Below are 24,132 nucleotides of genomic sequence, written 5' to 3'. Positions count from 1 at the left end.
AATATGAAGCTATATTTTTTAGTAATGATCCCTGTCTAGAAAGTCTCAAACACAATTGGCACCTACAACATACAGTTGATATAAAAAATAAATGGAAAAACAAGAAAAAAGTAATAGAAAAATGTATCAAAATATAATTAAAAACAAATTCAGATGAACAAAAATAAACTATCATGACAACCATGCAAAGAATTGAAACACAGAATGAAAGAAACATAGTGGTGCCTTGAAGATAAGAAGCTTATCACATCCTGGATTTTTACCTGGGAAACAAATCGCCAGTAGAAAACACAAATAATGTACAATTGTACAATGTACAATTTTCATTACCTGGGTTTAATCTTATGACTGGAATCATTTGGGTCCATAAAACATTTCACGAGTTCACAAATGCTAAATCAGCTGTTTTAATTGACAGCTGGCTGATCCAATGGAATCTTTAATCCCTCGACTTAATGGGCGGACCTTACGACAATGAAAGTTTTAATGGACTATAACGCCATGGAAGTCCGGAGCCAATCCCAGCTAGTTTGGACAAGAGGCCGGCAATACCTTGGACTAATCATATAGACAATTCCCAATCATGATGACAGATAGATGTAAAAAGTGTATTTAGAGTTTGACACAAACTGTTAAACATACAACAAAGAAAAAAAACTATGTTCTCCAATTATTAATTCTTAAAACTTCACAAAGTCCAGGTAAACAACAAGCTTTCAACAGTAACTCACGTTTTAGCAAATTGATTCAAACGGTTACAGTGAGCAAGTTAGAGACCATCTCTAGGGTTTAAGTGCTGTCAGCAACCTTTATAATAATTCATTTAAATCAGATGTGACAGCAGATTAAACAAGACAATAGAAGAGAACATCAATACATTGGAAAAAACGTTCCGATCCCTTTCTTTTTTTTTAAAGTCACTCGAGTTACTGCAGCTTCTGCTAATCCTTCAGTTCAATTGAAGAGGCCACGGACGCTTTGTAGAGCACTCTGGTTCCAAGAACACAGGGAATAGATGTGAAACATGTGGGTCGGACTCAGCTGTGGTCGGATCAATCACTGACAATCGCCTCTTTCTGTCAAAGGTTGATTGACTTTTGTCTGAAAGCTCCAGCCTACATTGCCTAATTTAATGTGAAACCCGTCTCAACTGAGTTTCAGTTTTATGTTGACGTCTCCCAGAATATGTTTTGTCTCCTCGCATCTCTGAGGACGAAGAGCTCCTCAGTGTTGCTCATGACAACTGTTTCCACTGCACACTGCCAGTTCTCAGAGGGTTTCAAGGTTTTTCCATCACAGTCTCGTGGAGAAGGAGACTGTGTTCCTCTCTGATGACACTTTATTGCAGCAAAGGATGTGTTTGTGTTCCCGGAGTGGCTCACCTGGTCTTCCGGTGTTTCCGAATGTTTCTTCATTTTCGAAGACGGCAGGAGTGTCGGCCCAAAACCTGAACATCTTCACACATGAGAATTTTCATGAGCTCTCGTGGATATGTGTGATTTCCACTCGTCCACCTGCGTCCTCTCAGGTCAATCTCCGTCTGGAAGATGCATCTCTTGCCCTGGTGTCATGTGTTCTATTGATCTGTCTACTGTAATGTAAAGTATTATTGTGCCCAGGAGGATATCAGCTGACAATCTTGTCAAGGAGCATTAGAATACTTCCTTTTGATTGCCCGGGCTGCGGCAAGGGCGGAAGAAGCTCCCTTGTGAGTTTTAACAGCTTCTTTTCCACTAATGACGAAGAAGATTTAAAGTGCATGAGATGAATTGACCTTGTGCAGATTTGCAGTTTTACTACTGCGGCGGTGGCTTGAGGTATTTATTATAGTGATGAGGAAGCAATAATGCAGAATTGAGACATTGGCTAAAAATAATTGTAACATTCATCAGATAACCACTAATCCGATTTATCAAAGGTAGAAAAAAGTTCCTTTCTCAGGCGATTCCAACAGTTTGAACATAAATAATCAAAATTAAATGTATTTTACTTTTGCCTGAATCTCATGAAACCTATTTTATGGATGGATGGATGGATGGATGGATGGATGGATGGATGGATGGATGGATGGATGGATGGATGGATGGATGGATGGATGGATGGACGGACGGACGGACGGACGGACGGACGGACGGACGGACGGACGGACGGACGGACGGACGGAAGGATGGATGGATGGATCGATGGATGGATGGATGGATGGATGGATGGATGGATGGATGGATGGATGGATGGATGGATGGATGGATGGATGGATGGATGGATGATGGATGGATGGATGGATGGATGGATGGATGGATGGATGGATGGATGGATGGATGGATGGATGGATGGATGGATGGATGGATGGATGGATGGATGGATGGATGGATGGATCGATGGATCGATGGATCGATGGATCGATGGATCGATGGATCGATGGATCGAACGACAATTGTATGGAAAGATTTATGGACAGATTTATTGATGGGTGGATGAATAAATATATGGATGGATTGAGCCACAGATTTATGGATGGGTGAATGGATGGATAGATGGATAGATGGATAGATGGATAGATGGATAGATGGATAGATGGATAGATGGATAGATGGATAGATGGATAGATGGATAGATGGATAGATGGATAGATGGATAGATGGATAAATGGATGGATGGATGAATGGATGAATGGATGGATGGATGGATGGATGGATGGATGGATGGATGGATGGATGGATGGATGGATGGATGGATGGATGGATGGATGGATGGATGGATAGATGGATAAATGGAAAGATTTATGGACAGATTTATGGATGGGTGGATGAATAAATAGATGGATGGATTGAACAACAGATTTATGGATTGGTGGATGGATGGATGGATGGATGGATGGATGGATGGATGGATGGATGGATGGATGGATGGATGGATGGATGGATGGATGGATGGATGGATGGATGGATGGATGGATGGATGGATGGATGGATGGATGGATGGATGGATGGATGGATGGATGGATGGATGGATGGATGGATGGATGGATGGATGGATGGATGGATGGATGGATGGATGGATGGATGGATGGATGGATGGATGGATGGATGGATGGATGGATGGATGGATGGATGGATGGATGGATGGATGGATGGATGGATGGATGGATGGATGGATGGAGAAGGAAGGGACAGGGAGATACATGAGAGAATAACATCAACAAGTGAAAACACTCTTTAATATGTCAAGTATTTAGGTGGAACCATGTGAAGAGCACTCGTGCTCCCACATCATGACTAATACTACTGTAGACACCCACACCATTGACAACACTTGCTTAATAACACTGAGACTATCACTGGAGTCAAACCACCGAAGTCCCCCCAACTCGCCTTCTAGGAAGAACAGCAAGTACACAATCTAAAGTACATTAATCTGATCCCTGGTCAGACGTGATCTCGCCTTCATTCATCTTCCATGTCAGGTCTGTAGCGGGGGGAAAGTAGGCGGAAAGATTTGAGGGAATGATGTTAAAAACCGCCTCGACAGGTTCTATAGACAGAAAACGAGATTGGCAGATCTTGCTGTGTCAGCCCCCCTGAGCTTTTCTGTGGTTTATACTTTCAGTTGGGAGGCAAACAAACAGCGCAGTGACGGGTCTTCACAGTCGCTCTACATATTCACTTTGGAAGCTAAAAACGGTTTCATCCACGTGACCTCAGCGAGATGCATACATGTACACCATCAAACAGTCCATCTCACGCGGTTACAGCCCAACATACAGCCATGTGCCGTCATGCCATCGATTGGTTCCTGCAGCGCCAACAAGATAATCAATACTTGAGCTAGTTCCCTCTCCCTCCCTTTAGTCACTCATCTAGTCGAGTGCTTCTCTTTCACTCGGGACAGACGCAACCTGTACTTGATCAGGAGGTGACCGCACACAAACTCGCTTTCTGTTAGATGTAAAAAGGGAGTTTTTTTTAACATTAATACATCGTTTTTTGATCAACTTTTCATCAGCCACAGAGTTGAATACATCTATTAATTCCACTACCCTTTATGCTGACTCATTTGATCAGTTTCAAGTCATTGTTATATTTATATTTTTTACAGTTTAATAATGTCATATATAGATAGATATGTCCTTTTATTGTAAATATTTGTTGATTTTTTCCCCCCTGGCACCTCCACATTGAACTCACAATGTATAGTTAACAATAACAATATATTTTGTGGATCTATCTTTGTTTTTTTAACTGTCAAGCTTGGGTTTTATTCTGGTTCTAGATGATGAGAAGCAGTGATGGTCTGATGAAGCTTCATGAAGCAGTGTCATGTTGTTTAGAGGTCAGTAGGTGGCGCCATTGGTTTAAAAATGATGTGATGTTTCATTAGAACAGTTGTTCAAAACAAAGGAAAATAGTGCAGAGACCGACATCTAGTGGACTCTGAAAATAATGACACTGCTTCATGAAGCTTCATGAAACCATCACTAATGATAAGGTATCATGATACAGTCATTTTTGAAAAGCCACTAGATGGCACTCTCTCCTTCATAATCTTTGGCTCTGATCTAGTAATTAAATTAAACCTGGCATAATTTTCAAACTTACAGTGCCATCTAGTGGCCTTTCAAAATAAAGACACTGTGTCATCAAACCTCACTAGCTGTTTCGTAACGCCTCATCAACCCATCACTACGTTCCACTATATGTGTTTTTTTATTGTCATTTAAAGGGCTTTGAATTTTTTTTTAATTTGTATTTGTGAGTTATGTTTTCTGTTGACGAGGAGAGTCAACTCTTTTTCTCTGCTGACTTGTTTTCCAATGTTTTCCATTTCCATCCTGGTGATGACATGTATGTATATTTATAAATTGATTGATTGTTGATCTTTTATTTTTTCGTTTTTGGGGAATTTTCACAGCAGAAAGTTCACAAACACGATTAAACATACAGTACACATAGTAAAAGATCATTACAAAACCAATAATAACAAAAACGGTACTAAAAATGATAACAATAAATAAAACAACAAAAATAACAAGTAGATGAATACAAGTGCAACAAAGAGAGGGCCGAAAAAGTAAAAATCACTATTTTATTAAATAATCTGAACGCTGTTGGGCGACTCTACTTCCTTTTTGCAAGTGTTGTATTAGGGATTCAATTATTAGCAAGGATTTGCCATATCGTACTTGTGTTGTTTGATAAACAAACAAAGAATTTGTACCTTTCATCTGTGTTTGTGGTTATATCAAAGGTCATCTTTCCTCTTTTAACATTTGGATTTTTTCATCTTCTTCCATTTTTTTTCTTTTTCCTACATATTTAGCCAGCTTAAGAAAAAAGTGACCTAATTTGTTTGCTGTTTTTGAAGGAGGGCAGGGACTCATTGTCCAATCCAAAGCCATTATTTCTGGGTGTGTGACTTTTTTCTTAATCTTCTTATATCATTTATTTCTTATCTGACTGTACAAATTTACCAGTGTTGAACCGAAAACCCTTTTTCCTCAATAATTCATGAGGCTCTCAAATTGGGGGCCGTCTTGCTGTGAGGCTCCTGCGTCAACACTAAGCTGAACCACGACGCGAAATGAAGAACATTAAAATAATACAAGCAATAATGCTCTGAAACTGCTTTTATTTTGCTTCAGTGCGTTCGTTCATTTCTCTGCTAATTTGTCATCCTCGTGTGCCGCTCTGCTGTTGCGTAAGCGCTCAGCAAGTCTGTTTTAACTCGTAAAGACTGCATATTTCATTATTGATGCTCTTTCATAGCACTGATCTCGCTGGAATCAAGACGTGAGTAATGAAATGGGGCAAACTTCCACTGTTGAGAAGCAGGTATGCGCCAAACTGTCATCAAAAGCGGCCACTTTTAGAGGGATGGAGTCTGTTTCCGAGTCAACGCATCCATTCGTCTGTAGCTCCGTGGCATTAATGGAGCGGCAAGGCCGAGAGCACAGCGACTCACAGTTGTTACCTATTCTACCTTCCATCAGGAAGATTGTGTTGACTTTAAAACTACTTTTGATGTATCAGTTGGGAAGCATTTTCATATTGTGTAACGCTCAACTTTCATCAACCTGCAGAGTAAGCGTGTTGAAAATTTAATTAGCTTTTTTTTTTCCACCAGTCAACTCAATATAAAATGCTAAGTTCTCCATTTTCTTTGGAATTCACGATTGAACAGATGCGTCGGCTAATGAAGAGTGAGGACGAACGTTTTTTTTTTAATCTTCGGTTAAGGTCAAAATGTGGTCGGCAATGACGCACTTCAAGCTGTTTTCAGGTTGTGTCTTAAAGGCTAAAAGTTTGTGCAATAATATCACAATATAAATCTATTTCAAGGCACACAGTGGCGCAGTGGTTAGCACTATCGCTTCCAGCTTGTGGGGGTGAGGGGGGAGGTAATGAGTGTGCCGTTTTTGCCGTGTTGCGTGGGTTTACTCCGGGCACTCCGGTTTTCTCCTACAGTACAAACACATACAGAGGTTGATTGGGAACTTTGGGAAATTTTCCGTAGGTATAAGTGTGTGTGAATGATTGTGACAGACTGGCTTCCTATCCTGGGTGTCCCCCGCCTCACGTCTGATGCAACTAGGCTTCAGCTCCCCTGCAACCCCCATGAAGTATTTTGGGGCACGAAAAACAAATGAATAAAGTCAATCCTCACAGATTAAAAAAGGAGACATACCAGGTTTGCTCAGATTAGGATTCAGGAAAAACACTTACCTCTGTTTGCTACATGTACCGGGTTGTAAACTTTGTTCTTGTCTCTCGGATACAATGGAGTATAACTATGCAACTGAAAAAAACTTCTTACTTCATAATTTAAACGGACATTATAAGGTTCTGTATTAACTCTCCTTGCTGCAAGTAAAAATGTTGTGACTTTAAACCATCTCTGATGCCAATTCTTTGAGGTTATAGCTTTAAAGGAAAGAAACTAAAATTAATATTTAAAGATGAAATATGATTGTTATATTGTTAATTTTCAAACCTCTAGTCCTATAGAGACATATCCGTAGACTAGGTGAATGACAATATGAGTATGTCATCAGCATAGCGAAGCTGAATGGTTCTGTGGGAAGTTGTCGGAAATGAAGTATCACCATGTTTTACCGGATATTTACAACGTGGAATCGATTACACAACTTTGGGACTTGTGTGACATTACATTAAAATTGCTAAATAATATATACAAGGCCAAAAAAGCGACTATTCACAATAAATAATCGGTTTATGAAGCTTGTCCGTGTGTTTAGAATGTTGGTCTTGGTTCTTCATAGAATGGTTGATGGGTTATTCTTTTTTATTTCCAAGAGTGACATGGGTGAGTTGGGGTAGAAGAAGCAATGGACTTGAGAGAGCGATTGAGGTACATGTAGTAGCCAGAGGACACAATACTATAAATGTATGTATATATTGATTCTTAAGGCGAGCATTTGATCGAGGTGAATTTCAATAGCTCTTCCCAAAACCGTTTCGCTACCATGGAAAATTAAGATTGTGAGCAAATTTTTCCCACTTTCTTTTAACAGACTACAAAAGATGTCAAACAAACAAACCATAAAACTTACACGGAATCTGCAACAACCTATGGAAGCCCATGTGCAGTTAGCGATGCTAGAAAGCCACGACTTCAAGGCCACATTTACTATTTTGGAGGTAAAGTAAGTAAGTAAATAAATAATATTTGTAGAGCGCTTTTCTAGACCAGGGTCACAAAGCGCTTAACAATCAAAACAATACCCAAAAAAGATGCTTAAAAGGTCAAGACAACCCAGAGACCAACACAGGATTCTCAGAGAATCAAGGAAAAGCCTGCACGAATAATATTTTTCTAAAGATGTTTCTTGAAGGAGTCAGTACTTCATTTGTCAGACGCCATGGTGATAGAACCGATGTCTGTCTGAAGTCTTGGTAACGGATCGCTCCCAATGACTGCTGGGACCCAAACCACAAGAGGGTCATAATCATAGGAGAAAGATTTGTATCTATTTACTAAAAAAAAAAAGTTGTTGTCTTAATGTCTAAGGATGGACGGGAAGGACTTGCGGCGGTTATAAGAGAAGATGTGGAAGAGTTTTCTGTGGTCGTGAATCAGGTTTGGTCTGACAGATGTGGAGGCGGATAAAAAAGATGATAGGTTGTTGTTTGGATTTCCATTTCGCTTCATCCACCCCCAACAACCACCTGGAGGTCCAACATACCCACCATGCCACCATGGAGTGAGGGGACAGGGGGAGGAGAGGTTTCAGAGAAAAGTGACATATATAGAGGTAGGATGGAGGAGAGACACTATTAGATGTAAAAAAAAAAAAAAAAAAATTAAAGAGAAGGAGGCCAAGGAAAAATGGAGGTATAGGTGCGAGAAAAAGCTTGATTTTAAGTTACACACAGAAAAATAAGCAAAGATATTATTATTTTGTAAATGTGATTTTAGAAGCCATCATTGTTCAGACAAGTATTATGAAAAGGTAGAGGCCCAGGTGGACTTAGTCATTTCCCTGAAGTCAGGTTTTTTTTTTTTTATCTTCGTGATGGAAAGTGTCCACGGCAACAGGTCCCACGGGGGGATGTTGTTTGGAGGATGTAGCATCACATGGACTGCTGGTTCAGATTACTCAGTGGAAAATGTATGTTGTCAATGGAACACTTTGGAAAGAAGAAAAGCAAAATAATCATTATAAAAATGTCAGTTAAATGAAAACACTCGCAGTCTGTCCTTTGCTTGTTCTTGATTTATGAAGTATATAAAAACAAGTCCATCAAGCGTCTTGTTTGGATCAACAAACCATCTTTTTTCTTGAGCAGAGACTGAAGAAGACTCACCCACACGCCCGCCTTTAAAAGTGTCCCATCAACACGTTGTCTCTCATACCACAGAGTTACAAATTGGACTGGAAACGTTTTATTGCCTATAATTCATTCATGAAGACTCTTTTTCTGTGCCCTGAGATGCGAGTGCTCTTGGGAGAACACTTAATTGGCTTCTGTGGGGAGATGTCGGACATGAAGTATCACCATGTTTCACCGAAGATTTACAGCGTGGAATCTATTACACAACTGTGTGACATTAAATTTAAATGTGTTCCAGATAATGTTATATAATATATATATGAGGCCCATGAGGGACTTCACACAAAGGTTTTTTCGTTCATGCACGCAAGCGTGTTTTTGGCATGTTTGTGTTGTCTGGCTCTTTCTGATCGACTACCTAAAATGTTAAGCAAATTTAGCATTTGAAATATTATTGATAGAAATAAGTGCAACAGCATGTGGAAACAGCTATTGACACATGAATGAGAATCCATTATGTATGGTAAACCATAACTTCTCGGGATCATTAATTATTTTCTTTTTTTTAATCGTTTCTTACATTTTTGGTTCATTTTGCTAATATATAGAAAATGGAAATCATTCAATATACTGTAGGGCAATTCAATTTCCTTGGGGGGCGCATGACGTATTGTGACTGCTATACACAGCCATCAAGACAAAAGAAGGAATAAAATATAATGGAAAAAACGTAAAAAAAATAAAATAAAATAAAAAATAACATGATATTCTTTTAAATTAATACATCAAATGCCAACAAAAAGGTTATTTTAAGGTTAAGGTTAAGGTTAAGGTTATAAAATAAATTGTGTGTTGTGTCATTTAATATCAATTTAATTCAAAAAATATGATATAAAGGCACTACAAAAAAATATAAAACAAGAACATATAGAAAAGAAAAAAGAAAATGAACAAAAGAGGAGAAGAAAAGTCTTCTTAAGCCATGTTCTAAAACCTAGTTATAAAACTGATACAAAGTTATACACACTAGTAAGTAAGTAAGTAAAAAAAGGTTATTTGTAAAGCAACTTTCTAGACCAGGGTCACAAAGCACTTGAACAATCGAAAACAATACACAGTTAAAATATATACTTTACAAGGCCAAGACACAGATAACTAACACAGGAGTCCCAGAAGATAAAGGAAAATCCTGCACAAATAAAAACGTCTTAAGATGTTTCTTGAAGGAGTCAGTAGACTCCTTCAAACACAGAGGGAGAGGAAGATTGTTCCAAAGTATAGGAGCAACAGCCTGGAAGGATTTCTCTCCTCTGGTCCGAAAGTGTGCCAACGGAACCATCAGTAGATTCTGATCCACAGACCTCGGAGCCCGAGCTGGGGTGTAAGGCTGGATCAGGTCACTGATGTAAGGAGGAGCCTGACCATGAGTAGATCTGAAAGTAAGAACCAGAATTTAAGGATCGGGGAAATGTGAGTTCTTCTACTAGAGCAGGTCATAATTCTCGCTGCAAAGCTTTAACTGCAGGCGAGACAGCTCTTTCTTACTTACTAGTTCTAAAAAATGTCTAAATGCTCAGTTTTGATGGGCTGTGTTTCGCCCCCGAGCCTCACATGGCCCAGGTCTGCTGTAGGTATAAAGTTAAATCAATACATCATTTAATGGGGGGTTAATAAGAGAGCAGTCTTGCTTGTTAAATTAAAGCATTACATTTAAGTGAAACAGTACAAAACAAAAACAAATAAAACAGGTGAATCAACACTTCAGTTACAGTGATCAAAGCAAACCCTGCAATGTCTAAAAATAAATCGTCCCTCCAAAGTTTTGGACTTTTTTGAAAGAACATAAGTTGTATTGATTGATACTTTAAAGTCAAAGTTTATCTAAATTTACCATATTTTCAGACGGGTCTGTTTAAAACCAATACAGGACTACCAACAGTTTTTTTTTAATTTTCAATTACTTCCCAATGTATATCATTTTTGAAGTTATGAAGTTATTGTCCACTACTAATTCGACACCAGGGAAAACATTTACCAGTAGAGGGCAGTGTTGCAACACACGTGTCTGTAATTCATGTCAACGCCTGTATAGTTAGTCCATTGGCAGATTTATTTTTAGTGTACCAGTGGAACATAGAACCCAAACATGTTACTTTTTTATTGTTTTTTATTTTGAACAATTAACATCCTAATCATGTCAACCACAAATTAAACATTCCAACTGTATACAGTCTTGTTGGCGACTAGATTGACAGCTCCCTTCGCCTCAAATCATCTCACAAATTAATAAATCTTGTTGCCAGTGTGTGTGTGTGTGTGTGTTTGTGTGAAACTTGATCAGCTACAGCTCTCCACGGCTGCTGTCATGGAAACCACATTGACTGGCAGGAAACAGATTGTTTGAGCGTCAACAGTGTTCACTGAGCATACGTCCAGAAACAAACTGTTGGTGAGTCAGTTATCAAAGGAAAATGTTGATCTGAATGACGATGCTCTTTTTGTTCTTTATTTGTTTCGATTTTTGGAGACGAAGATGCTGCATCGACGCCATCAACCGCTGCTTCCATGTGTGAACAAACACCTGCAACAGAAATGGGACCAGTCGTCATATGATTTACACTTACAGAAGGTCAGCAGTATTAAATAATCGTTTGTGTTTAGGAACTGTTTAATTTCATTACCTTTAACTTAGGAGCCATATGGGGCCTCAAAACTGTTCCATTTAGAATGTATTTTAAAAATTCATTACTAGTTCAACTATTTATATAACTTGTTAAAGTTCTTTGTTTTAGGGTCTTTTTAAAGCTTTTTTACCTTTAAGTAAGTCATTTGTAGTTATTTGTAAAGCGCCTTTCTAGACCAGGGTCACAATGCGCTTTAACAACATAAAATACAATAAATTATAGAATATTGATCTTAATTTTCTAATATTATGATAAAATTACACCTTATTGTTATTTGTAACTTGTGTTTGCCCATTTTTAATATTTTATTTTAGGTTTTTGTAGTCGTGTTTTTTGTGGTCTTCCCATCATATTTTGGCTTTTTGGCACTGCTTTCTTCGAGGTTGGCCCCTCATTACATTATATAATGTTGCCCTTGAAATGTTTACCACATGGAGAGTTTTTCACAAAGTTATGGATGTTTTAGACCGACTGATCTACTTACCTACCTACCTACTTCACACCAAATGGGTCACATGCCAAACCAAATTGATTCTTTATTTGTCCCCTAATTTGGTTGAAGTCTCTTGATTGACATTTGTTAGCTCTGTTTGTTTGGTTTTTTTAAGTGGTCCGATCATGATGCTAGCAAACAGTGAATAAGCATTGAATTAAATTTCTACCTTTTATTTTAATGCTCTTTCAAGCCACATAAAATTAGGTGGAAGGGATATATTCGCTTTGAGTTTGACACGTATATTAGAGGAGGGGCAATGTTGGACATACTATAATAATAATGTACTTCAACAGATAAAAAGCATGAAATCAACAATCGATCTTCGCCCACCAGAGAGGTACACTCACTTGTTTCCAACATTGACAAAATACAAGGTTGGTTTATTAATTTGTTGTAATAATAATGAACTTCAATAAGTGTTTGAAACAATGCTGTGGCTATAATAAAAATCAGAACAAAGAGTGGATGAAGAAAATCCAAAGAGAAAACAAGATCTTGATGGACAAGATGGAATTCATCACGAGAACGACAGGAAGGGTCGACAACACTAACTATTATGAGAGAAAAAGGTAGGTTCATAATAAAGCCAAAAATGTACTTGTTAAACAGTCAGAGCTTTATTTTTGTTTTCCATTGTAGCCTTACTTTTGAAAAACAACGGAAGGAGCGTCTCCAGATCGAGAGAGAGAACGAAGCTTCTTTGTGCCGCCTGAGTCGGTGCAGGCCTCACTACAGCGTCAGCAGTTTGAACGAAGACTGGGCCAGAAGTCAGAAGGTGATGGAGAACATCTCACGCTACCCCAGAGCACCAGTCAATGAGCCACTGGTTTAATATGGCGAGTGGAACAAGTGATAGCAGCCATGGGCCTGATAGATGAAGTTAATTTAGTATATGCCATTAAAGTGGACACAAGTATTAGTACAAATGAAAGTCTCCAATCATTAAATTAAAATCCTGTGTGATGTTTTCATTATAGGACTTCCTACATATATGTATTTAAAGTTGACCATTTTCCTCTTCTTAATTTGTTTTATTTTAAAAAAAATCTGAGGGCCTGCATTTTAATTTTATAGTAAGAGATTGAAACCTTTATGACATTTTTGCCTTTATTTGGGCATTTTAGAAAAAAATAATTGAAAAGAAATTAATAAATAACAGTAGAAAATGAATGAAAATCACTTGGGCGCCAGACCCATTATTTCTATTTTGGATTCTGTGTCCACATTATCCACCAAGGCCTGAATATTCCTTCTTTGTTATTTCATTAATTCATTCATTTACTACCGCTTTATCCCTTACCGGGGTCGCGGGAGGACTGGAGCCTATCCCAGTATCATAGGGCGAGAGGCAGGGGACACCCTGGACAGGACGGCAGTCTGTTGCAGGGCACACAAAGACAGACAACCATTCACACACACTCTCATGCCTATGGACAATTTCCTAGTTGTCAATCTGTTGTTGTCAATTCCTAGTTGTCGATCTGTTTTTGGACTGTGGGAGGAAACCGGAGTACCTGGAGTAAACCCATGTAAATTCTAAACATTGAAGTTTTTTTCATATATTTTCGTGTTCAGATGGAAAACAAGGGCCTGATATTTTTATTTATATTATAAAAAATACATACCACAGCATTTGTCTTTTAAAAAAAATATTTGTTTAAGTTTTAAAAAAATCAATAAATAAATCACATTTTCCTACGTTTCAGGATATTTTTTGGTGTCCACCAAAGTCTGGACTCTTTTCCCATTTCACGTTTTTTTTCAGCTCGCTCAGAGGAAGATGCTTCATTTTATATATTTATTATTAAGGTCAAAAACCTTAAGACTATCCAACTGACAACTTAAATCAAAGGCAAAAGATGGAAATAATTAGAAAAATAAAGTTAAAATAAAAAGTGGAATTTTAAAACATAATTACTTTTTATAGGTGAGGAAAGCAACAGGAATGACATGAATATTTTGGAGAATAAATACAAAAACCGCGAGTACTTCAGTATCCCATCTTACTTCCTACTAATACTTTGACGCCACCTGCTGACCATCTCTTGCATTGTGCCTCTGCTTTTTGACAGAATTACGCAATCAGACACAGTGTCAACACTGCTGGATGTTACATTGATGACCAAAAACAAATATATTAAGGTCTACCAGAGGAAAGGAAAAAGACATAGAAATCGTTAGAAATGTTTATTATGAAATGTCAGACCTCAGTGCAAATCTCTAAACATGGTTGGCTCTGTGATATCTGTACCAGTAGAAGGCGCTCTCGGCTGGTTTTAGAATTGAAAATTAAGGACACACTTTGTGAGGTTTAAAGTTGAAACTTCATATAGTGGGATTGACCGGCGGACATGTTAGACTCCATATTTCTCCTTCAGCTCCTCCACCAGCTTGATGTACTCGCTGATGGCATCGTCTTTGCTCTTTCCTGAGAGACATGAGACAGAAGTGGAGGTCAGCAGCTGAAAACATCTTCATGTTTACTGACAACACTTTCATACGCTTTGCCAAAATTGAGGCTGCTCTCTATGGAATGCTAGATGTGCCATAATAAGGTTAAAAAGAAAAAAATACATTTAAATACTTATGTATGAAAAATACGTATTTTTAATATATTTATTCCAAAAAAAAAAAAAAATGTCTTCTTTTATTCCCACCTTTTCTTTTCCTTTCTCCTTGCTTTCCTCTCTTCAATTATACACTGAGCAATATGGGATTTGGTGGATGTATAAACCCCGCCCCCATGGGAAAATTGCCAACTAATCATTCATGAGATTCTCTCAACAGGAGACAAGAATATAAATGAGTTTATTTGTATCAATTTAAGTGTTTTAAAACCTTTTTTTCTGTCTATGTCTCCATTTACTAATAAGTTTGTTTTTTTATAATTATGGCACTGTTTGCATTCCGTACATTTGTGACGTCAAAGACAAATGAAAATATGAGTATGAATTTTAATTAGTCTTAAAACAAAAAAAACAACTATTACAATGAGAGGAAAACATCCAAACTTACCTTTCTGCTTCTCCCAGGCGTCCCACTTGGCTTTCCCAGTGAAATCCAGCATACCAGGCCGAGCTACAGAGAAGACAAATAAAAACAATATTTAAATGAACAACCCCTCTTTTTCTCTGAGGGATCAAGATGTTCTAGTTAAGGAATGACATCCAGAGACTTGTTTTCACGGCTCATTATTCCAAATCGTAATCGATTCCTGAAATGAACAACCGGTGAAACTGGAAAAAAGAACCAAATAGTGACCCGATAACGATGATGATGATGATGATGATATCTCATGGTCAAATATTTACAGTACAGGTCCAAAGATCTGGAACATTGTTCTACGTGATTCTGTATGAGAAGAAACTTCTACTAAATTTGAGCGCAAATGTCACAAATTTCAGCTCTGTACATTATCCATTAAAGATAAAGGTGATCTTAACTTAACATTTGTTGAGATGCATCATCCAGAGCTGACGACAGATTGACAAACAAAATCGAATTTGCACTCAGGGCATGAATGTTCATTCATCAGTCGGTTTGTCAATCATTTATTTCTAAATAAGAACACTTTTGTTGTTGTTTAAAAGTCAAATTAAAAGAAAGGTTGCCCTCATGTTTCTAGAATGGTTTAGGAAAAGTTGCCTCGTCACCGTGTCTCTAATGAATCCTGCACTAATCTACTGTATATGTTTTGACATAAAATAATCAACTATAATTAAACATTTTTAACAGATTGCACACATTCATCCAAGAGTAAATGCCATTCTACAGAGTGCAGCATTTTAACAGGTAATTTGAGTGCATTTGTTTATCTTACCGGTGTTGACGTCGCCCACTGTGGCCTGTTTAAATAACGAGTAAATACGCAGCATCTCATCGTCCGCGGGCTTTTTCTTCAGCTGTTTGACTTCAGCTGCCGCTGCATCGAATTGAGCCTGTGAGCGTGTGAGTGGAAGAGTTAGTTTGTTGGTGTTCATTGGAGTATTTGTTATGCTAAACAAAGTGCTCTAAAAAAAAGTGGAAAGGGTAAAAGAAAAAAGATTGTATTTATTCTAAAAATGTAGGTTACAGTTTTTCCATCTTCTGCTTGTTTAATTCTTCATTTTAATTAGAAAATAGCTTAAGGGATGTTTCAACTACTTAATATCATAAATTAGGATAATGACAACTGACAATCACACTGGAAATCAACTGACATCTGAATATTTTTTTAACTGTTTAACCAGCAGTAAAATAAAAACACAAAAGGAGACACATTTTAGGTCCAGGAATCTTTAAGCGGATTTTGCTTTTTCCCAATGTGTATCCATCTTTTTTTGTGGATCACAGCATCTTATGTAATTTATTATTTACGTTTAATACATTTTGAAAAGACAAAAATGAACAAGGTTTGAGCTTCCAACTACGAAAGGATCACTTTTAGTCTTTTTTTAATTTAAAAAAATATCTCCCTATCGATTTAGCTGTCAAATAGATATAGTAAAACTTTATTAATCCCTCTAGAGAACTCCTTCAGGAACTTGGTTAATACTAATACTAAAACTTATCAATACTAAATACTAAAACAAGCAATAATATGATTTAAAAAATAACTCCAACTGCAGATTGTAGCAGGTGTCAAAAGAAATAAAAAATACAATTTTTTTTAACTGCAACTTAACCACTCAACCTGAATCAATCGCTTTTTACTCAGTTTACCACAACTAGTGTAGTGACCTAGTTATTACTCAGGTGTAGGTCTGTGGACACAACAATAAACAGAAGTGTTTAATGTCATAATAATTATAATTATAGTTAAATGGTGATTGCAATCCTGCCATAATGTCATGTTTAATTAATTATAATTAGAAATAAATTATAATATTAATGATAACGGTTGATAGTAGAGTCCAAACTGTGGACCCATCATGAGCTTCTCTTCCAATATAAAGGACAATAAACGCCTCTTTCTTATCTGACCACTCGCTGACCTTTGTCCCAAAAAAGATGAAGCCCAACTGTAATGGAGGACAGTAGAGTCCAAACAGCAACTTGGTTTTAAATAGTTACACAAACGCAATCTAAGTGACTAATAAAAGACAGACGTCATGCTGAGAAATATGTGCACATTAAAGAGAAAAAGCAGAGAATCTCCTCCATGATGGAACAAGAGAACCACATGACTGGATTCCATCAACGCCCTTATTGTGAATAAACATCTTGACTTACTACAGTTAGTCTCTCTTTTAAAAGATCTTCAAAGCAGCTTCACTCACCTGCATATCTGCCATTTTTCTTCACTTTCTAAGCACCAAAGACCGTCGAGAAGTGCAGCTGATCTGTTACAGTGACACTGAGGCGAGCAGCTCTGAGGAGTGACGCTTGCTAGTCAGTAAGGATGGACGCTATTGGTTGATGAAACCGGCACCGGAAACGGTCGTTTTCTTATTTTCTTTCACAATAAAACTGCCATTTCGCAAGATGATGTCAATATCGGTATTTTACATTCAATCCTTCAGAAAAATGACATTGTTTTACGTCCAAACCACCATGTCTTTAAATAAATAATAATCAAAACGAGATTTGGCTGTTAAGTGATGCTTTTACAGCGTTTATATAAGAGTGTCAGTGAAATTAAGTTTTATTTTTTATTCGCACAATATTAAACTCTGATAAAATAAAATGCCTGTTTTTTACATTTCGTATGCAAGTAATTAAGTAAGTAAAGGTTATTTGTAAAGTGCCTTTTCTAGACCAGGGTCACAAAGCGCTTTAACAATCAAAAAACAATACAGTTAAAATATATACTTTAAAAGATAAAGACACAAAAGACAAACACAGGAGTCCCAGAAAATCAGGGAAAAGCCTGCACGAATAAAAATGTCTTGGTTTAATGGTGGAAAAAATGGCTTTTAAATTATTTGTATGAAGCTACAGTGTTTGTTATGTTTGCAAAGAAGATACAATAAAAAAAAAGTAAATTTTGATAAAAGCTTAATGTATTTTTCCATCACCCATGTCCTACTTTAGTAATCGCAAAATACAAACAAAGCGCATGATTAAACTTTTATTTTTTTTAATCACCTGTAAATATCAGTTATTCAAGGTCACCTCTTAGATCCATCATTTGCCCCCCAAAACATTTATTTGATTCCCTTAACAAAATAAATTTGCTTATTAAGTTAACAAAGGTCTGCATGTTTTAAGTAACTTAGTTTTGCTATGAATGATTCAGTACTTTTTAAATAATATTATTGTTTAAAAGCAATGGACCTAAAGGTCACAAAAAGTAAAAAAAAAAAAAAAACTTTACTAACCCAAACTGTGAAGCATAAAAGCAATTATATGCTTTTGCATTGTGTCGCTCGATCTGATAAACAGACTAAGTCACTCAAACATTTACATTCCCACGTACTGATAACAGGGTAGATTTAATCAAAAAGTCAGTGAAATAAAGAGCATACAGCATGGCACCTTCAAAAAAAACTTTAAATGCTTCAACTTTGAAACATTTAGAAAAGTAAACAAAAACCCGGGTTCTCAGACCTTAAATTAAGATAAATTGATCATTTAAAAAGATTCCGGAAAAATGTTCTGTCACGACATTTAATAACAGGAGGTTGGATTTGCTTTGTAGAGGCCGTAGTCTTCTTTCTTGAAGAACGCAACTTCAGTTTCATTCGCTGTTGGGATAAAACACAAAAATAACACAGAATGAAATCAACTAATGATAAGATACCGTCAACATATGATAATGACATTTCATGAAAAAAAGTGATAAACAATTTAGTACAAGATATTTAAAAAAGGATTTAAAAAAAAGAATGAACCTTTACAAAACATAAAACGATGCATTTATTCCAAGAAATTAAGAAGATTGACACAAGTTTCTGTGACACGATGTCGAAACAAAATAAACTTTTATACTTGCTTGATACCTGCAGTTTTATTTAACTGATACTTTAGGTATGGAAGTAGCGCATGCTACATGTATAGCCTCATTTTATCATCAAGAGTGTGTCTTTATAAAAGTAACAGCAACTCACTAACTCCAGAGGCTCCAAGTGTCAGCCCTTCATCCAGAATGAGCGTCTCGTCATCATCCAAACTCATCACCAGCTCGTTTGTCTGTCAAGAAACACAAAGAATGTCTTCAATATCAAGGGCAAAATAAAATTGTACATAAAACATATACTCAGATATGATTGATCTACAATAAATGAAAACAGTACAATTTAAGTTATTGGAGATTTATAGGTCATTTACTTTGTCAGGAAAGGAGTCTCACTTAAATGGGAAAAATATAAATGTAACCAACAAGAACAAACTAGCTGTTGTAAGGAACGAAAATAAAGGTCGTAATGAGAAATCAAAAAGGAATATTTTATTTTAAATGATGTAACTGTGTGAATATTTTGTAAAGTATTCTTGTTAAAGGCATTTTAAACATTTATTTTGGTTGGCAATTAAATACCATATCTATTTTATATTTTTAAAGGAAGGACTAAACAAAAGTGGATTCACAATTTTAAAACTAGATTTCAAAGCTCCAGTAAAGCTTCACCGTGTCTGTGTATAAGTTTCAACAGAACAATGTTGCTCAGATTCTCCACAGAACAGACTTGAAAAAATTCATCAAGAATCACAAATGCTGCTGTACCTTTGCTCCATGAGCTTGATGAACAATCTTCATTGTGTCTGTAAAATAAAAACATACACGAGTCAGAAATCACGCAGGAATCAGATTTTCTCAGTAACTGTTAACAAGTGACTTCAACATGAACTTATTTTACATTCACTGTAAAAGGATATTGAAGAAAAATATCAACCTTAACTAATGTTTAAGGGACATGCAAGGAGGAAAAGAATCAAAGCTGCATAATAGACATTAAATGTCGTTTTTTTTAATTTAACTTAAAAGAGGTACAACAGGGTGTAGGTCAACATATTTCATTTGATCTAAATAGACACATAAGTATATAGTTTTCATGACCATGCCTGTCTGTCAAGAGCTGACCCAGGTAAGAGTGGATTAAAGAAACATATATCACTAACCATAGGTGAATTTTCGAAAAGGAGGAGGCAGCCCAGGTCTGGATTTAATGTCTGAAACAGACATTTCAAGCAACGTAAGACAAGAATCTATCACGATTTTTAAAGTCTCACGTGAAGGGAAAGGTTTATGCTAGAAGATAAAAAGAGGAGTTTCCACACCTTCTATGACCAGCTGAATGAATTCTTCCACCTTCTGGTTCAGATCAACACCATTGAACACGATAGGTTTGAAATTTCTGTGCTCGAATGACCGGATGAGACGAACCGTGACGACGACTGGAGCGGCCATGTCCGGGTTGTTTTAAACTATTGCTCTTCAAGGTACTGTCAGACTTTTTTTCGGATCAAAACTGTATTTTAATGACATGTCAACTCATGTTTAGCTGCGCAGTTGGACTGCTTTCAAAATGTGTGGCGCCTGGCGATGACGTCACATCCTGCAGTCACGATCGTATTTTTAAGAAATAAAAAGAGACAATTAAAATTTAAGTGTGGTATTTAAGGACACGTTTTGACTGTCATTAAACATTTTATATATATAATAAAGAGGATTTTTGTCACTCAAATAATTTCCTCAAGGTTCTGTCTGTTCCACTTCCTGACCAATCACGAGCGGTTCTTGTCAACCCGGATTATCTAACATAATACAGGTTCTATGAATTGGAAAAAGATAGCGATGGGCTGATGAAGCTTCATGAAAGTATTTTTATTTTATTTGAGATTCTTAAAGGAGAAACCACACTTTTTATTTCATTCATTTTGATTTTGCGCTCCTTTTGTAGATTTCCAAGAGTTCAGAAAAGCCTTCTGGTTTCCACAAGGGTGGGCTTGATTTATCCACCGCAGCAACAGGTTAATCTGCAATAATTGTCTTGCCCTGTATTGATACAGGGGCAAAACAACCAAAAAAACGAAATCATCTCCAATAATATACTGATAACAATATCTTCCTGTTGATATTGTTTTCTACTACTGATGGACTAATGCTTCATGAAGCTTCATGAAACAGTTCCATTACTTTCAAAAGATTTCACATTAAGTGTATGGATGATTGGAAGTCTCATTAAAATAGTCGAAGCTAAAGATTGTATAGCAAAGAGTGCCATCTAGTGGACTTGAAATTGAGAACAATGCTTCATGAAGCCCCATCCTTTAGCGATGGATTGATGAAGCTTCATGACACAGTGTCATGTTGTTTAGAGGTCAGTAGGTGACGCCATTAGTTTACAAAAATTATGATATGTTTCATTAGTTGTTCAAAATAAAGGAAAATGCTGCAGAGACCGCCATCTAGTGGACTCTGAAAAGAATGACACGGCTTCAAGAACATGCTTTATAACGCCACATCAGGAGGCAGCTTGAATAGGGAAACTCAAAAGTCTGCTTGAGTTCCTGGTGCCAAGAGGTCTTTTGTGGTCTTTTCAGGGTCTGCAAAACAGCTTTGGCCTGAGCAGTAAGCACAGCTGACTGGGAACACAGGTGTTTTGCACTGAAACTGATCTCTTGACACCGAAACAAGAGCTGAGAGTACAAGAGCCTAGTCCTTGGATATGGTTGAATATCTTAACCTCAAAATACAGTTGCTTATTTTGAATTTTAAGCACCTTTCAAATAAGTGTGTGTATGCATGTGAGTGTGTTTTTGAGTGTGCATGTGTGTGTGTGTGTGTGTGGGGGGGGGGGGGGGGGGTGTGTGTTGTGGGCCAGTGATGCAACAATCAGAGCAGAAGAAAGCCTGAAGGGTAACTGAACCTGTTGCCAGGACACAGAGTCAGGGACTCGTTCAAGCATCATTGACTTCAGAATCCTATTAAAGAAGGGACCAAAACCTCTTGTCATAACAACATTAAAGGAAATGCAATGTTCTGACCCTGAAACAGAACCTAAATAGTCAACAACACGAGTGTATTTTGCATCAATAAGGGTCTTTGAGTTGTGCTGGACCTACAGGGACCAGACAACTTTTTGCAATAGCACCATCAAGTCAAACTCCCAAACTGAGAACTCATTGAAAACGCTCACCGTGTAAAAGGTTTGTTCCGATGTCTACCTAACGAATGAATGAAAGCCTTTAAACCAAGATTAACGTCTTTGGTAAAAAAAAAAATTGACATTTAAAAGTCATGTTGTTTTGTTCACTTACAAAGTGACCTCATTTATTTCTCCTCCGGTCATACGATCATTATTCAGGGAATTAAACTTGAACCATTTATTTGTGTTTGCAAATGTTGCACAGTCCATCACACACTATTCATCTGGACTAAATGACCCATCAATCGTAAGATGCAAGAAGAAGCTGCTTTCATTAACAACAAATGGAAAGTTAATGAAGTGTTTTAGCATAAAATGCTGTGAGTCACGTCGCTAATACAGACTCTTTATTACTAGAGTCAGAACATTTATTTCTCTACTGACGGACAGTTAGTGACACGCAGATCTTTAGCTTCTATATCTGCTTTCTAATCTCTTTTTTCCTTAAGTAAATGTTTGCCGAAACATCATTTTTGTGAGTATTTATTAGCCTTCAAAAATATTTAAGTAAATGTAAAAAATATATTTGAAAAAAAAAGCTTTTATATCAAATACAAAAAAATTGCTGCAAAAAAAAACAACTAAAAAACTAAGTTGCTTCAATCAAAACATTATTTTCAATCAAATAAAGTTTCTTCAATGAATAAAAGGAAAAATAAATTAGGTAAATAATTTGCTTCAATAAAAAACAAAAAGTTGCAGTCATCAAAGCATATTTTAGATTTAAAAAACGTTACTTTAATGAATAAAGTTGCTTTAATTAAAAATATTTTCAAACAAAATAATTATTTTTTAATAACATGGAGCTTCAATAAAAATAAATAAAAACAAAGTGACTTCAATAAAAAACGTCGCTGAAATCAAAACATATATGTTAGATTAAAAATGTTACCTTAATCAAAGTATCTAAGATAAAAACAATGTCTTTTTTTTTTTGAAGGGAATAAAACAATATAATTGGTTTCATTAAAAAAAAAAAGTTGTTTCAATTAAAACTAATTTCCATTCACCAAAAGAAATGCTTCAATTAAAAAAATGTTTTTTAATAAAAACAGAGATTTAATAAAAAATGTAATACAATAAAAACAATGTCGCTTCAGTCAAAAAGTCGCTAAAAATAAAAATATTGTAAATAAAAGAGTTGCTTAAATGGAACAAAAATATTTTTATTTTAAAAATCATTTTAAAAAATGCATTGGAACAACCTTTTTTTATTGAAGCAACATTTTTATTTAAAATATTTTTGAATTGAAGCAAAATAACTTGTATTTTAAACATTTTTTATTGAAGCAACTTTGTTTTTTGATTTAGTGATAACCTCCATAGCTAAAAATGTATGTGATCAAATAACGCCAAATTTTTCTTAAATCTGCAGTTGTGAATACTTGTGTTTGCTGAATATTTGAATTACTATGTTCTGACAAATTGCCTCCATTGTCCTGGTGTGGAGGTGCAAAGAATGGAGACTCATAAAGCCCACTTTACCTCTGAATTAACAAAGTAACGATATAAAGAAGGGGAGAGAGAGCGAGCAAGAGAGGGAGAGAGGGAGAAGGAAAATCCAGAGAGGAGAAGCAGATCTCTCGGCGAAGGACAGAGAAGCTGCAAGAGAGAGGAGGATGATGAGGATTGAACTTGAGTGGAACCCTGTCTGCCGGTATCACGCCGGAGGAACTTTGTCAGTATTTTTTCATCTTATTTTTCAAACGAGATCCAGAAATTGACGTGAAAAAAAATGTTCTTGATCTTAAGGTTTGTGCAACAAACCACCAAGTGATGAACGAGGATCAGAAGAAGGATTTCGTAAACTTGTGACCTGAAGTTTGCAAACAGTCCGAAGACTCTCCCTTCGCACATGAGGATGGAATCTTGAGCTGGTTTTGAAAGCGTTGGAAGTCGTCGATGAACGTTCGTCTCTCTCTCCCACTGACTCATATTCGGCGAGAAGAATGTGAGGCTCCGACCGAGCTGACGAGATGAACGTGTCAGAGTTCATCTCCGACACCGCCGGCACCGTCACGTTCCAGCTTCTCTACCCAAACCTGCAGCATCCTCAGGGATTCAAGAAAAGCAACCACAACAACAACAATGTCACC

At 36.7% G+C, this 24,132-nt stretch overlaps 3 protein-coding genes across 3 annotated transcripts; 1 reads left to right on the top strand and 2 right to left on the bottom strand.

The window, feature by feature from the left end:
- The first annotated feature begins 11,322 nt into the window (after positions 1 to 11,322).
- Positions 11,323 to 12,801, top strand: cfap97d2 (CFAP97 domain containing 2). The gene is made up of 4 exons (XM_087804643.1): positions 11,323 to 11,418; positions 12,263 to 12,347; positions 12,430 to 12,538; positions 12,609 to 12,801. The coding sequence occupies exons 1-4, from the start codon at positions 11,323 to 11,325 to the stop codon at positions 12,799 to 12,801; spliced, it is 483 nt and encodes a 160-aa protein (XP_087660769.1).
- Positions 12,802 to 14,141: 1,340 nt separating this feature from the next.
- dbi (diazepam binding inhibitor (GABA receptor modulator, acyl-CoA binding protein)) lies at positions 14,142 to 17,355 on the bottom strand. The gene is made up of 4 exons (XM_087803904.1): positions 17,228 to 17,355; positions 15,790 to 15,907; positions 14,985 to 15,047; positions 14,142 to 14,397 (listed from the first exon to the last, which is right to left on the bottom strand). The coding sequence occupies exons 1-4, from the start codon at positions 17,240 to 17,242 to the stop codon at positions 14,324 to 14,326; spliced, it is 270 nt and encodes an 89-aa protein (XP_087660030.1). The 5' UTR covers positions 17,243 to 17,355; the 3' UTR covers positions 14,142 to 14,323.
- A 650-nt stretch (positions 17,356 to 18,005) lies between these two features.
- On the bottom strand, positions 18,006 to 20,407 carry c12h2orf76 (chromosome 12 C2orf76 homolog). The gene is made up of 5 exons (XM_087804179.1): positions 20,166 to 20,407; positions 20,007 to 20,057; positions 19,612 to 19,649; positions 18,998 to 19,079; positions 18,006 to 18,634 (listed from the first exon to the last, which is right to left on the bottom strand). The coding sequence occupies exons 1-5, from the start codon at positions 20,293 to 20,295 to the stop codon at positions 18,558 to 18,560; spliced, it is 378 nt and encodes a 125-aa protein (XP_087660305.1). The 5' UTR covers positions 20,296 to 20,407; the 3' UTR covers positions 18,006 to 18,557.
- Between the last annotated feature and the right edge of the window lie 3,725 nt (positions 20,408 to 24,132).

This window comes from Callionymus lyra, chromosome 12 (assembly GCF_982586985.1).
Source record: "Callionymus lyra chromosome 12, fCalLyr1.hap1.1, whole genome shotgun sequence".
NCBI classification, from domain to species: domain Eukaryota; kingdom Metazoa; phylum Chordata; class Actinopteri; order Syngnathiformes; family Callionymidae; genus Callionymus; species Callionymus lyra.
The sequence above is the reverse complement of the archived record's forward strand: the minus strand, read 5'-3'. Positions and strand labels throughout refer to the sequence as shown.